The following is a 16943-nucleotide window of genomic DNA, read 5'->3' on the forward strand; positions in this document are numbered from 1 at the left end:
CCTCACAAGGACACGGACACCCGCAAGGATTCGATGCAAGTTCAAACCGAAACACTCTAGTTTTTCCAAACCAGGATGCAACTACAAAGACGGATTTTTTTTAATTGATAAATATTTATTTCTGATATTTAACCGTCTATTATTGAGATGCTTTAAAACATTACACGTTTTCGTGTCGTGTCTTAGGGACACGAAATTTGAAAAATAAGGCAAGCATGGTTAACGAAAAGGGCCAGGAAAAGAAAAAAGAAGATATAGAGTAGATTGGAGAATTTTTTTTAGAAATAAATAAATTTGAAGTATGCTTCTAGAAATAGAAACCGTACGGTCCTTGCGTAGAGAGAGAGAGAGAGAGTAAATAATTGAAGAAAAAGAAAGGAGGGAAACCTGGAAACCCACAAAACCAAACACAAGAAAATAAAATCCGTAGAAATTGAGAAGACGTTTGCTCGAGAAAGAGGGGAAAATTTTAAGGGGACGAGGAGGAGGAGGGAGAAGAGAAAGGGGACCAAAGATGCAGGAGGTGATCCTCCACGTCTACGACGTGACCAACAGCGCCTCGGCCAAGACCAACAACACCATCCTCCAGATCAACAAGATCTTTAAGGACGGCATCGGCCTTGGCGGCATCTTCCACAGCGCCGTCCAGGTAAAATTTCTTCTTTTCTTTTTGAAACCTTTTTATTCGATTTTTCCTTGATCCTGTGATTGTGTATTTACTTTTTGATTGATATCCCGATTTGGGTTCTTCTCTATTCTGTATTTTGCGTGATCAATGGCAATGTGGGTCGTGGAGGGTGTGAGATCTAAGGGTTTGGGTTTTTTTTCTATTGCCTTCTATTTTGCGTATAATGCATATTTCGTGGTCTCTTCTTCTTCTTCTTTTTCTGGGAATTGGTTGTTTGGTTCCCACCTTCATTGCGTTATTTGCACTTTGAAATTATGCATTTGAGGTTTCTCCTCTCTCCTTCCCTCCGTTTTTCTTTTCTTTTCTTTTTCTACAAATAATGTGATAGTTTTGGTGAATCTCTCTCTCTCTCTCCTTGTCTTCCTGCTCACTGCCTCTCCAGTTACTTCTTTTATGTTCTTCCCTTTGCTTCATCCTTCTTGTCGGATTTCCCAGCAACTTCCACCCTATTTCATGTTGATTGGCAAATAAGCAAGCTTTAGCTCTCACAGCTTGGGGTGAAATTTCTTTCCCTTTTTTGTGGGGGATTCAATCTTATGCATGTAAACCCATGTTGATGGTGTGCCAGTTTGAAGTATCCTTCGAATCCTTTTTATAATGTTGGTACCAAGGAAAAGCTTGTTGTCTGCTTATGGTTTCTGCAAAATGTGTACGGCACTACTTCTGACTCTTCTGTGACCACCAGCTTGGTTTCTGCCTCGGTCTCTTCTGGTTTACGTAAATACCAAAATTGCGCTGTTTATTTCACTTGAGCGCACCTCATATTAAACCTGAAACTTTTGCTACCTGGCCTGGTTTTGTGATGTAGAGATTCAGGAATATCGTTCCTGAAACCCTACAAATTGATACCCTAACGCAGTTAGGAGCTAAGTTATCTAAGAATATCTAAGGAAATGCAAGAAATTGAAAGGAAGAGCAGGAAATAATCTCATATCAAATCTTGTAGTTCGGTAGATCTTATTTCATAAATCCGGTGATGGGTTTACTCATTTTGTCTGAATCTTGTTCCATCAGGAAATCAACTTACCTTAAAAAAGGTTTGAACGAAAGCAAAAAAATCTTCTAGAATGTTCCCATGTTGGAATGTTGATGAAAACATCTAGTTTGGAGAATGATGCTGGACCATGGATTGATGTGGAGAGACATCAAGGGACTGGTTCTCTAAGATTTTGTCAACAATTCTCAATAAAGATTGAACGAGGGAGGAGAAGAGGAAAGGAAGTAAAAGAGATGCACATGGTGAAATACCTAAAAGTAGAGCCATGCTTTATTTGTTCAATACAAGTATGTATTAGAACCAGTGTTGTGAGAGGCGTACGCCTCAGTACCTGAAGCGTACGCCTCAGAGGCGAGGCGCACGCTCAAGGTACTGAGGCGTTGTTGTGATGCACTCAAAGTAAATATAAAAAGTTTCTAACCCAAATCTGGGATTTCTGGGTTAGAAGCAGCCATGTTCACCATAATAATGATTAAATGTTTCACTCGTGCGAGGCGTTGAGTGTGATGCCACATATTTTTACGATATTTTAGATAATACCACGGATACTTGAGAGTCTCATGTTGTGAGAGGCGTACGCCTCAGAGGCGAAGCCTGCCCTCGCTTCGCCTCATCGCATTTAACAACCTTGATTAGAACTGCCTCTAGTTTGGCAGACCTTGTTGAGAAAACCGAGAAAGAATGGAAGGGGAGAGGAGAGAGAAGAGAACTCGTTCTTTTGGGAAAATCGGCAGGCACTTCCTTGCTTAGTGGCTGCACTAAAACATCATTATAATAAATAGGTTTACAATGCTTTTACATAGACAAAACTGCCCCTGTGTTAGTAATGTATATTACATTACAATATAAAACATACATGTGAACTATATGGATCCTCTACTAGATCCATATCTGATCCATATTCTAATATCCTCCCTCAAATTTTGCATGGGAGTAAACCATGTGCAACTTGTTCTTCAGATACCAGAAACGGTTACTTGTAAGACCTTTTGTGAACATATCAGCAACTTGGTCTTCTGAAGGAACATAAATTGGTTCAATCTCTTTGTCTGCTACCTTTTGTCTGATGAAATGTTGGTCAATCTCAATGTGCTTGGTCCGACTGTGGTGAACATGATTGAAGGCAATTTGTATAGCACTTCTATTATCACACATAAGAGTTGAGCTTGAGATACTCTCTCCCATTTCTGTAAGTAGATGCCTGATCCAGGTCACTTTTGCTGTGGTGGATGCCATAGATCTATATTCTGCCTCTGTGCTAGATCTTGCCACAGCTTTCTGTTTTCTGCTGCTCCATGAGATAAGGTTGCTTCTAATAAAAACACAGTATCCTGAAACAGATTTCCTTTCATCTGGGTCCCCTGCCCAGTCTGCATCTGTATATGCCAATATGTCATGGTTCAGTGTCACCCATGGAGATTGTACATATGTGAATCCATCACCCACCGTGCCCTTTAGATAACGAAAAATACGTTTGACGGCATCCATGTGGCCAGTCTTTGGTTCATGCATGAACTGAGATACTTGATTTACAGAATATACGATGTCTGGTCTAGTAAAGGTAAGGTATTGCAACATGCCCACTAAACTGCGATACTTGCTTGCATCAGGATATAACTCACCGTCATAAATACTGAGTTTGTGATTGACAACGCTGGGTGTAGGAATAGGTTTGCAATCTGTCATTCCTGCTTTGGCCAGAAGGTCAAGAGTGTATTTGTGTTGAGTAAATGACATCTTTCCATCCTGTCTGTCCACCTCTACACTAAGAAAATATCTCAGTTCTCCAAGATCTTTCATCTTGAATCACATATTTAGTAAAGCTTTAATTCGTTGAATATGATCTGGAGCATTGCCAGTGATCACTATATCATCAACATATATAAGTAAGAAAACCACAGTGGTTCTATCCCTGTATATGAATAGAGAATGATCTAGTTGGGAACGGATGAAACCGTAGTTCTGAACCTCTAAGGAGAAGCTTTCAAACCATGACTTGGAAGCTTGCTTTAAACCATACAATGCTCTGGTTAATTTACATACATATTTTTTTGTGTCTCCCTCTGCATAACCTTGAGGTTGCTCCATGTAGACCTCTTTCTTTAACTCCCCATGAAGGAATGCATTTTTAACATCAAGCTGACTAAGGGTCCACTCATGTTCAACTGTCAGGCCAAGGATAATACGAATATTTCCCATTTTCACCACTGGGTTGAAAGTCTCATCAAAATCTTGACCGTATTCTTGAGTAAAACCTTTGGCAACAAGACGTGCCTTGTATCGTTCAATGCTGCCGTCTGGTTTGTACTTAATCTTATACACCCATTTTGAGCCAACAATATTTTTATCTGGGGGACGACCAACTATCTCCCATGTTTGACACTCATGAAGTACCTCGATCTCCTCATTCATCGCTTCAACCCATTTGTTAGATTGAACAACTTGACAAAGCCCAAGTGGTTCCTCGTATTTTTCAATCTTGGATAGAAAGATCTGAAAATCCATAGAGAAGTTATCATAACTCACCCATTTTTCAATAGGTTGCCTTATCTTGCCTGATCTTCTTGGTGCCTCTCTGTTACTGGACAATGCCACGTGTTCTTCAACAGGTGCATCTGTTTGCTCTCTGGGTCTCCTGGTATAGACATTTTCTTTGTATTTCAAACATTCTGTTTCCGATACCTTATCTGAGGTTGCCTTATCATGTATGCTAAAAGCAGCCAAAGTGGTATATTTAGCAGCATGTGAAATAAGTTAAACACTGAGCCATGGGTCATACCAATTAGCAACGGCGTCACCATGTTCACGATTGGGATTGACTTTATTTGTCAGAAAACTATTTTCATCAAAAACAATGTTTCTGGAAATTCTGATTTTCTTATTGGCAGGGTCATAGCACCTGTAGCCTTTGTGTTCATTTGCATAACCCACAAATTGGCATATAGAGGCTTTGTCCTGAAATTTAGTTCTCATGGATTTGTCAATATGTACATAGCATGTGCATCCAAAAACTCATAACTCATCATAATCAGGATGTACACCAAAGAGAACATAATAGGGAGACTGATTTTCGAGGATAGGCATAGGAAAACGATTTATCACATAAGTGGCAGTGTGAAAAGCTTCTGTCCAAAGACTAATGGGCAAGTTACAACCATGCATCATACTCATTGCACTTTCCACAATATGTCTGTATTTACGTTCAACAATTCCATTTTGTTGTGGAGTGTAAGGGCAAGAAACTCTACGATGTATCCCATTATCTTGTAAAAAATCTAAAAATTCTTTGGAGGAATACTCACCACCTCCATCACATTGGAGAATTTGAATATTTTGGGAGAATTGAGTTTTAACGTAGGTATGAAAGTGACGAAAAATAAGAAAGACGTTTTATTTGTGTTTCATAAAGAATATCCAGGTAAAACGAGAAAAACTGACAATAAAAGATACATAATATTTACTTCCAGAAGAAGGAGTGGGGGCTGGGCCCCAAACATCAGAACATATTATCTCAAAGGGCATGGAAGTTCTTTTATTTATTTGATGAAAAAGAAGTACATGACTTTTGCAGACCTGACAACTGAGACACATTTTATTCTTCAATAAAGGTGAAACAGGCTCTGAAAGAAAACCATTGGACACTAACTTTTCAATAAAGACTTGACTACAATGACCAAAACGAGAATGCCAGAGATCTGACTTATTACATTTGGATATACTTAGGACACTTTTAGAGACATGATCAGACTTGGACTTCAGGACACTGAAGGCTGAATCTTCATTGAAGACATACATGTTTCCACGTCGCTCCCTTTTAGCGAACATCTCCTTCGTTTGAAGATCCTTGACAAAGACAGAAGTAGGAGTACATTCCATAAATGAATTGGTAGAGTCAACAAGCTTAGAAATAGAGACAATATTTTTCTTTATGTTTGGTGCATGAACAACATCAGATAAAGGAATGGATGACTCAGACAAAGGGATGAGGACATTGCCTATGTTTGAAATAGGGTGGTGAGTCCCATCTCCCATTACAATATTAAATTTACCAAAATAGGGAGTAAAAGTAGAGAACTTACCTGCATTGCCAGTGACATGAGCTGCTGCCCCATAGTCAACATACCATATTCCATCTTCATTTTGTTTCAGATTTAAGTTGGCCATCGCAGATAGGAGAAGATCCTTAGCATCATCACTGACCCGAAATGTACCTGTAGTTCCTGATGTAACAACATTTCTATCATGTGGGAACATTCTTTGAAAAATTGACAGTGGAATTTGGTGTAGGTAGTAACCCACGTCCACCCTGGATTGGAGTTCCCCTGCCTCTGCCACGTCCTCCTCGTGCACGATCAACTATCATTCCTGTGGCATGAACCTCATGCGTAGATGATTGTCCTACTGAAGCATCAGACATGCTTTTCAAAGTCATCTCGTACTGAAGGAGTTTGGCACGTAGTTCCTCAAAACTGAGCAACGTAGGCAAGGTTAATAAAGAGGTAACAAGAATGTGATACTCTGATCCCAAGGCATTCAATGTCTGTTGCACCTTTTCTTTATTGGACACTGGATACCCAACCATGGCTAATTGATCTGTGATGCTTTTGACTTGATTTGAGAATTCAATAATGCTCATTGCACCCTTTCTTAACATTTGAAATTCACGTTTAAGGAACAACACTTTAGCCTCTGATATCTGGGAGTAGGTCTCAGCTAAAGCCTCCCACAAGACTTTAGATGTGCAATCATCAGGAATGAAAATCAATACTTCTTGTGACAATGTGGAAGTAATGTACGCGACGAGGGCCTGATCGCGCTTCATCCAAGTAACAAAAGCAGGATTGCGAATAATATTCGGTAATCCTCCGTCCTCTTTGGCTTCGGTTGTGATAAATTTTGGAGGCATTAGAGTGGAGCCATCCAAGTGACCTGAAAGATCTTGACTTCGAATAAAAGGAGCAATTTGCCTTTTCCAGGTCAGATAGTTGTATGTAGTTAGCTTTTCCGAAACTAGCTGCCCCAGGAAATTGGAAGAAAGATCCAAATTGGCTGAAGTATCCATTTGTAGACTGAGAGACAGATTTGCCTTTTTTTTTTGCACTAGTCGCTGAAACTGGACTGTTTATCATAAACTGACGCAGTTGACAGAAATCGGTATTAGAATGGGCAGGCGTGACCAGCAGATTTAGAGCTCGTATTGGGATAAGATTAGGTATTAGAATGGCAGCCAGATTCCAGACCACACAAGAAATATGAGAATGAACAGATTCAAGATTCCATACCACACACACAAAAAAAATATGAGAATAAACAGATTCCAGACCACAAAAAAAACATGAGAATGAAAACAAGAAACAGGTGAAAAGAAAAGATGGAACCAGATTCACGTGACTAGGCAGGTCACCTGATATGAGAATAAAACAGGAAAGGAACTCGGCTTTTGCATAAAAGGAAGGAGGCAACGAGAAACGACGACAGCAGAAATAAAAATACTTCAGATCTGCGATAGAGAAACTCAGCAAGTGAAAATAGAAGTAGAATAAGAAGAAAGGAAAGAAGTTTGGTGTGACCTGTCGACGATGAGAGGAAGCCGACCTCTCACGTTGAAGGAGCGACTCTTCACGCCTGGTATGAAATAAAAATATTTCAGATCTGTTGACGATGAGAGGAAATCGACCTCTCACGATGGAGTGACTCTTCACGCCCAGAACCAGCGCCGCTCTGATACCATATTAGAACTGCCTCTAGTTTGGCAGACCTTGTTGAGAAAACCGAGAAAGAATGAAAGGGGAAAGCAGAGAGAAGAGAACTCGTTCTTTTGGGAAAATCGGCAGGCACTTCCTTGCTTAGTGGCTGCACTAAAACATCATTATAATAAATAGGTTTACAATGCTTTTACATAGACAAAACTGCCCCTGTGTTAGTAATGTATATTACATTACAATATAAAACATACATGTGAACTATATGGATCCTCTACTGGATCCATATCTGATCCATATTCTAATAGTATGAAACCGATACATAAGACTGCCTCTATTGAATAAGTAATACAAGTGTCAGGCCAATAACCCAAAAAAAGAAAAAAGCAAAAAGAGCTTCCATGCACTTGACGAAGTATACACTAAAAAACACTTGTTCTATGATAGAAGAGACGAAGGGTGCTGATGCACCTTTAAAGCTGGAAACCATGCATTTGAGGTATATTAAACAACAGAGTCTTCTTTGGTTTTCATACTTGGGCTCCCAAGTCCTATGAACACCCTTCATTTTGCGGGATAACTATTAATAGTAATATCACATGAATTGCAAGATGCTTGAAATCTAATGTATCTCCAGTAAAGGACCCATGGTGCTTGTTATATGCATCACTGCATTGCTATTTTTTAGGGTTGATAACTGTTTATTTGCTTTTTATGCTATTATGAGTTCTGGATTCTAACAAGTTTATTATAGTATCATCCTTGTTCTTGGATGCACTGTGATAATTACTTCTTACTATGATTGTAGATGGCTGGATACATGATACACCCGATTGCAGCTGTCTTTTTTTTTTGACTTATTAATGCATTACTCATTTGTATATTTGGTATTTATGTTCAATCACAAATTGTTTTCTAATTTTCATCTTCTCTCTATTGCTTTCTTTCAAATCTTATTTTCACTTCTACCTACTAAACCATCTTTTTTGTGGGTTTATCACCTTAGTTATATACAGTGTAGTTAACACTGCTACGTTTTATGTCAAGAATGATCGGGCATCTTTATAGCTTAGTGTTAAGCGCAACTTTATGCATGAAGTCTTTAAGTCTTAGGTAATATGTCATCTGAATTTTGCACTCTTGAGTAATTTAGATATTCTTTTGTGGCATTTGCCTTCCCCTTCCTCCCCTCAATTGCTTGGTGAATTGGTTTCAATCATAGTGACAAATAACCCGAGATTTATGAAAATCTCTCGATAATATCACGAGAAATTGCCTGAAAGTTTAAAACGGGCAATTTCTTGCGAGATTTCTCCCGAGATTTATGAAAAAACATAAATACCGTGATTTAAACGCGATATTTACGTTTTAAACGGCTATTTATTGAGAAAAAACATGTATTTTTTTAAATAAATTTTATTAATATTTTCTTATAAAAATAATTTTTATATTTTTAAATTTATTTTTTTATTGCCAAGATTTTGCCAAAAAAAATGCGAGATTTATGAAAAAATTTCAATTTCTCGTGAGTTTTTGAAAAACAAGAAATTGCCGTTTAAAACGTTTGTCACTATGGTTTCAATACCTTGCTTAGTACACTTAGTTATTAGATATATTGAGGTTCCCCACCATTCTGAAAGTGCAACCTAACCATCCAGCTATCTCATTCAACCCCTAGATGTATTGAGGCACCCATGTTTTTCTTCTAAATTAATGGCCTGTGTAAAACCTCACATCCTGGCCCTTGGCCCATTCACCCTCCTTTTTCTTAACTCTAGCAATTCCTCCCCTTGATTCCATCGCTTTGTAGTCCAGTAAGTCTCTTCCACTTGCATATTTCTAATGACTTGACCTAGTTCCATCCCTTCATCAGCCATATCCCCTTCCCAACACTTCCTTGAGTTTTCTCCTTTTCCAATATGTTTTTTCCTGGTTCTCATGTTTGTAGGTAGAGCAACAATAGCATGTTCATGCTACTTTGGCAACACTTTTTTGCCTTCTTTTTGCATTGGACCAATGTTGTGAATAGCGTTGAGGCGTAGCGAGGCATAAGCCTCAAGGCTTAAGGCGTAAGCTTCACAAAAAATATTAAAAAATTGACTAAATAAAAAAAGCAAAAATAAAGATGCATCATTTATGTATTATTAATGAATAATTAGATATTTTAATAAACAATCTTCAAGAAAATTACAATAACCAGCAAGAATCACTCTACATATTTGTATAAAGGACAACATAATGCTATACACCACACATAGTTATACATAGTAAACACAATTACATAATACCAATAGCATGTCACTCATATAAAGCACAAATAAGCAACAAATCAATGAATTACTACTAAATTAGTATATATAATTAATCAATTAATTAACAAGAACGAAGTAATTTTCTTATTAACAGGCCCAATTGTTCAAGAAGAACAGAGAGAAACAAGAATACCTTCTTCTTCTTCTTCCTCCTCCTCCTCCTTTTGGGAGGGAGAGAGACGAGAGAGAACATGAGGGTGAGGGAGATGGAGACAATGAGAGAGAGAAAAAGAGAGATAGAGTGCCCTAATCGGGGCCTCCTTTGATTTGGGTCAAATGGGGATTTTGACACCCATTTGACCCAACCTCAATGAGGCGCCCACATTTGACCCAACCTCAATGAGCCGTACTTCACAGCCTGAGGCACGCCTCACCATGAGGCATGCACCTCATAGCCTATGAGGCACACACCTCCTGGCATTTGTGCCTTTTCAGTGCGCCTTGAGCCACCAAAAGCAGTGTCTCGCCTCGAGGCGTGCCTTTTGTGCTTTGATGCACGCTTTTAACAACACTGCATTGGACAGAAGTGCTAATGGACACTTGAGGGAGCAAGTGAAGGGGGTTTTTTGTAATGGAAAAAGAGGGGCCACTACTTTGCCTCTTTGTTGGGCCACCAACGTGAACATGGTGGTCTCTGACCAAGACCAGCGACTTTTAATGTAATCCTTGGGTCCCAGACTCCAACCTCTGCTAACTGCTTTGACCATGCATTTTTATGTCCTTGGTCTCTTTTCACGTGGCATGTTTGGTTTGGATTGGTTGACTTTTAAGTTTTAAGTACCCTTTATCCAGGTTCCTGACCCATCTTTGACTTAGTCCTTCTTTGTCAAAATTTACCTGAACTCCAGATGCCACGTCCCTGAAAAATTTCCTTGTTGAATTCTGAATGCTTGTTTCTGCTTCTTCATTCTCCCTTTCTGGCTTACTTGTTCCAACAAAAATTAGAAGAAGAGGTAAATGGTATATAAGTCTGCATTTCACACCATGAGAAAAAAAATTGATGTCTGGAAAAGACTGATCCATTTGATGAAGTTTGGGAGATAGAGCTTTGGATATTGTAGTCGGTTAATCGAACTGATGCTTTACTTGATTCTGACAGATGCTTAGTGCAGTAGGTGATTCAATTGTATGACGAACAACCTAAAGAGAAGAGATTCAAGAAAAGCTTGGAAGAGAAGTCTGTTGGTTGATGTAGACATCCTATCCAGTAGTATGGTGAATAAGAGATTACTTGATACTGGCAGATGTTTAGTGCAGTAGGTGATACAAATGTATGAGTAACAACCTAAAGAGGAGCGATTCCAGAAAAGCCTGGAAGAGAAGTCTATTGGTTGCTGTAGACATTCTGTCCACTGGCATTGTGAATAAGAGATTACTTGAAGCAGCCTTAGAGGAGGGAAACAAAGACGCAGTTTGGTACTTGTCAAGTTTGCAAACATGAAGTTGTGAAAAATGATTGTTTTCCTTTATCAAGAGTTTCTTATGAATGGGGTTATGGAGAATACATGTCCTTGTTGGTTCTCATTCCAAAAGAAGCAGATGCAAATGCCATTATGAGGTTTTAGTTTTCAATTAATTTCTTTGTTGAACAGTGAGTACAAGCTTCTGATCAATGATCTGTGGTTTTGATCAAAGGTTTCTTGCATAATCCTTGATTTCAACCAGTGTTACCTATATCGGCGATATTTTGAAATTATCGCGATAATATCAGTGATATCAAACCAGTCAATATTATCTGCAATTTATCACGATATTTTTAAAATATCACCAATACTTACAATATCGCCATAATATCAGCATATTTTTGGGAAAAAACTCAATTTTTAACATTTTGAGCATTACATTTTCTATTTTTTATTTATTTTATATTTTAAGACCTTCTAAACTTGTTTCTTTATTTTTTTTGCAAGAAAAATCATGCAATACTATTATTTTCTTATATTTTTTCTTATTATTTATATTTTTCAATGTTTTAAAACCTTTGAGATTTTCCTGAGATTTTCAAACTCTTAAAAATCTCTCTGAGAAATACCCTCGCCAAGAAAATACCTTGAATGATATAGGTGACTATGATTTCAACCAATGAGCCTTCTTACAAGGTAGAATAGAATGGATGGGGTGTTAGTGGCCCATGAAGAAATTCAAACATTAAAAAGGAAAAAGCTAGACAACTTTGTTTTAAGGTGGCTGGTTTGGAAAAGTATTTGATATAGTGGACTAGGATTTTCTTTTCTAAATGCTAGAAAGGAAGGGATTTGGCCCCAAAATGTGTAATTGCACCATAAGAACAGCATTTTCAACCTGGCTGCATAATTTGCCAAGTGGCGTGTCTATCCAATCCATTTTCCAAGGAATGAAGCTCTTTTCCTACAAAGCAGGGCAGTTCAGCATTTATGTTCTAGGGTTCTCCTGCGTTGATGATGTTCTGCTTTACCCTTCTTCTGCACCTGTCAGAATTTGGTGTACTTGCTTCATTGCACAAGCCTTTAAATTTTGATAGGCAAATCCAAATGCGTAGCTGCAATCTATTGTAAATTCATGAACTGGAAGAGGATCATTCAACTGGAATTTAAGGTTTTGCAAACTGCAGCAGAGGTTCAAAAGTTGGTACCATGTTCTTTGAATTCAAAGCTTTCTTGCCTTCTTCAGATAGTGAACAGTAAGCAGAAGCTCAATAGTTTTAAAATTTTGTGCTATTTCAAGACTTTTAACCTTTCATCATTGTTAACCCCTCAAAGGCATTTTCTTTTACAAGGAAGCAGTTTGCATTTTCTTGCATCAAAATCCAGTTTATGGTTCTTTTGTTCGATTTTATTCCTTTATTCGGTCAAAAATAAAGTTGACATTACTGATATTGGCATATTGCTTCTAATGATAGTTCAGTGCAGTATCTTTTTATTAAGTTAGGACTAGCCATGTGTGGCATATGAATTATTTTTTTAGGTCACTGTGATATAGATTATGATGAAACTGATATGCAATTTATTGTTGTCTATGGGTATGATCAATTGGACTATGAGTTGGCATTTTGCGATCAATCTTTAGAGCTTTTTGCTTTGTGATGCAGAATTGTTAATGTGTGGTTATTGCATCAAAAATTTATTTTGGCTTTGTCAAGAAGCACTGCAGTTTTTGTTTGATTTTCATTACATTCACCCTTCTTGGCAGTTTGATCAAGTAGTCTCTACTTATGCATTTGTTTCTCTTCAGTCTTCACTGTAAAAGATGGTTCATATTAGTTTTGGTTTTAGAAGCTTGTCCATATTGATTGTGGTAGTTTACATTTGGTGTTTTTTGTTGTGCTTACCAAAAGTTTGTTGTACATATCATACTCAAGTTTGTGCAACCATGGTTAGTTGTTTTTTGGAGTGCACTATCATTGTGCTACATTGTTGTTTTAGATTTTGATTCTTCAGCAGTGAATTCATGTAAAAGAATTGCAATTTCGTGGAGTGTGCTATCATTGTACTATATTCTTGCTAGTTTGGATTTTGATTGTGTTATGGATTGAAATGTTTGGAAGCTCTCCTTTGGAATTACATGGGGTGAAAGTGCACAGCGACAGATATGAGACCACTCTGTAGTGGAAAACATATTGTTTAGTCATATATTTATGTTTTCATCATTCTGTGCTAGCAGGTATATGGTGATGAAGAATGGTCATTTGGATTTTGTGAACATGGTTCTGGAGTCTTCAATTGCCAACCTAGTAAAAATCCCATGTACACCTATCGTGAAAGAATTGTCCTTGGTGAAACAAGTTTGTCTATCTTCAAGGTAAATCAGATTCTGAGGGAACTTAGCAGAGAATGGCCTGGAGATTCATATGACCTTTTGTCAAGAAACTGCAACCATTTCTGTGATGAATTGTGTGAAAGACTTGGTGTGCCAAAGCTTCCAGGTATACATGTTACATTTTGTATTTCTTGCAGCATATTTTTTCATTTTCATAAATTCCATGTGATGTGCTTTTCATTGGATCTCTTCTTTTTCATTCTCTCTTTCTTTAAAGTCTTACAGAAGTAAATGTTGTTCAGTATAAAGAAAGTTAGAGATAAGGAACTCAGAGAAGAAAGTGAAAGGGTGTATGGCATGGGTTTAGCTTTGGGATAAAAAGCTTTCGCTGTTTACTGCATCTGACTTCTAAAATGATACTTTTATCATAAAAATTAGAGTGCATATTAGGCATTATCTTTTTTGGGACTTGTTTAATGTTTCTCTTTTTTTCACTTCATTTGATCCTTTCTATTGAAATTTAGACCTTCATCTTTTGTTATGGGAAGTTTTCTTGAAAGTAGTATTGATTTATTTAAATATGGTTCTTCAGCTTGGGTCAATCGGTTTGCAAATGCTGGTGATGCTGCCATGGAAGTTGCAGGCAACACAGCTTTGCGTGTAAGATCATTTATTATTTTTTATGCGGATATCACCTGTCGTCTTGAACTCTGTTATCATTTTTTTCTTGGAAAGCTGTTAATATCTTAACAAAAGCTTCTGTATATTGGTTGTTTTCTGAGGCTTTGAATATTGTTGATGGAGAAAGTATCAACCAAAAGGAAAGGATTATATTAACATGTTTGGTCATATGGAAGCATAATGGCATGTATTGGTCTCAGCTATACTTTGCCAAGGAAAATCTGGGGATACCATGGCTTATCTTGTTAAATTTCCAATAATATGTAGATACAAAAAATAGAGCAATAAAATAGCTTTGAAAGTAATGTGTTACATAACAATTAGATCATAACTTTTTTATTTATGATATTTTTAGAACATGTATTTTACATTTTTTTATTGTATTGTTGTGATATTTTTCAAAATACAGTGTTGAATGTGATGATGTTTGTAGTATAATCATATCTTGCTTTCTTTTACTTTTGTATTGAATGGGAGTTCCTGTGGAGTGACGGCTTATAATGACATGGAATACAACTTAATAATGTATTGTTTGAGTCTTTAAAATTCAGGATAGATTCAGACATGATTAAGTCCAATCCAATCAGATGGACTTTAGACCCTGGGGAATGCTTCTTATCCTCCCTGAATCGGGTCTGCCAGACCAATTTTTTATTATCCATAATAGTATGTAACCCATATTACATGACACAGCGATAGATCTTTGTGAAATCTCCTTTTTCTTTGTGGTGCTCACTGGTTTTCCTCTTATATTGTTCTTCACTTCCCAACTCCACACCTGGGCTAATAGATGAATGACTTCTGTCAGTGCTTAATTTCACTTTCTTGTGCTCTGCTATCAATCGCTATAGTTGAATACTCACTTTCTTTTTACCTTGTAGTCGCTCTTTTATGAAGTGGACTTTAATTCTTTTGCATGCATTTGGTGTCATTGAACCTTTTCGTTTGAATTCTTATATTTTTTGTTACATCAGTTGAGAGAGCGTTGAAGAATTAGTTAATGTTCCTCTTTACAACAGTGAATCGATTGCTTAATGGAACTTCAAGTTAGTTCAGGCTACCTGCACTGCTCTTCTCCATAGTATATCAGAGTTGCTTTTTCCTCTCTCCATCGATGATTAATTAATTTTCACCATCTGCAATGGTCAATCTTAGGAATGGTCATGGTATTGGGTTCCATGTTTTGAGATCAAGGCAAATTGTAATCCTAATAAACTGTATTGAAGAGCAAATAATAGCAATTTTGTAGGATATTACATTTTTTTCCCACACGCAGTTTAAAATGTAAGGTTGCTTTCGACCAAACTTTTTTAGCATGGGCTTTATCTGATACCGCATGCCTTGAGTGGGTTATGCCAATCAAAGACTGCTCTACGACCAGTGGGTTGTGTCGGTTCTTCTATACATGTTGAAACTCTTGATTTACATCACGGATAAAGATATTTGTCCTTCTTTGGCAAGGGTTTCTTTTTCAACTCCTTATTTCTGTCTTGTTTTTAACGTGGCAGCTGAAGCAAGCTAAGACAGAGATTATATCTGCTAGCAAAGCTGCATACAGGTTTCTTTCAGGTGTTACTTCTAATGCAACCGTGACTCCCGACTCCCCAGGAGATTCTGATGGAACTAACCTGAGATTTCAGGGTGCTTGGTTCAGAAACCTACTCGCTGCTGGTGCAAAACCATCAGCCAGTTCCGAGTTTGTGGACAAGGCTGATGTAAAGCCTCAACAATCACAACTTGGGCAGCTAAGATTATCAGAAAAACCAGAGGAGCAACAAAAACCTGGATCTCAGAATCATGAGTGAGTACCTTGTTTTCTCACTTTGTATCACTATTAAAAATCATTGTTGCATGGCCATTGAGAAGAAAAAAATCAAACAGAACAGATTCATTCATTTACTGTAGAACTGTTTTTCATTCTGTGCAAAAGTGAGATTACAAGATATGGTACATTTAATGGTGTTCAGCCATGGCTCTGTGTCTTGCTTTCGTGCTCTAATGGTGGTGGTGCGTCCTTGCTCTAGTGAATGTAGACACGATTGAGTGGATTGCGTTTGCTGCTATTCTGGACTTTACCTGTCCTCTCTTGGGAATAGGCCTTCTGCTCGCCAAACCTCTCCTGAATTCTTGACTGCTGTGGGCATTCCTCATGGATGTAAAACCTGCAGCGTCAGCGTATACCTTGTTACTCATCTGGCTCTGCGTCAAGCTAAAGATCACTCTGTTGTATTTTTTTCCTCTCAGATAAGGAAGAAACTAGAAAGAAGCTTGGAGTGCATAAAGAGGGGGGTTTGGTCTTTATTTATAGGTGGATCTTAAAGAAGCGTAGCAATCTTATTAAAAAGAGTAGGGCACATATGAAATTGGATACTCAAAACCAAGAGTGCCCCAAGGATGGGGGACATGCCAACCTAACATTGTCTGTCAAAAAACTAATACGGAGATTCCCTTCTACCCATAGACACTATCAAAGGGAAACCAATTCCATTGAGGATGATAGTGGGACTACGGATGATTACTAAGGGTGCTCTCTCTCTCTCTCTCTCTCTAAATTATTTTTTCCATCCTTTCGTCAGATATTTATGTTTTGCTTTTCTGTATGCGTACCATTCATATGCCCCACATTTGGTAGGGATGGAGGTTTTGAGTTTGGTTTTTTTTGCCGTCCTTTCGTCAGATATTTATGGTTCTCTTTTCAGTATGCGTACCATTCAAATGCCCCACGTTTGGTAAGGGATGGAGGTTTTGGGCTTGGTTATATTTGTCATCCTTTCGTCAGATATTTATGGTTTTCTCGGTATGCGTACCATTCATATGCCGCACATTTG

General features: G+C 37.8%; 1 protein-coding gene across 1 annotated transcript; it reads left to right on the top strand.

Annotated features, from left to right (window-relative positions):
- The first annotated feature begins 434 nt into the window (after nt 1-434).
- Nucleotides 435-16056, top strand: LOC149832583 (uncharacterized). Its single transcript, XM_090012510.1, has 4 exons — nt 435-649; nt 13339-13600; nt 14027-14094; nt 15624-16056. Exons 1-4 carry the CDS (start codon nt 515-517, stop codon nt 15918-15920), a joined length of 762 nt encoding a protein of 253 aa, XP_089868636.1. The 5' UTR covers nt 435-514; the 3' UTR covers nt 15921-16056.
- The last annotated feature ends 887 nt before the right edge of the window (nt 16057-16943 follow it).

This window comes from Nuphar pumila, chromosome 7 (assembly GCF_984573655.1).
Source record: "Nuphar pumila chromosome 7, dmNupPumi1.hap1.1, whole genome shotgun sequence".
Lineage (NCBI taxonomy): Eukaryota > Viridiplantae > Streptophyta > Magnoliopsida > Nymphaeales > Nymphaeaceae > Nuphar > Nuphar pumila.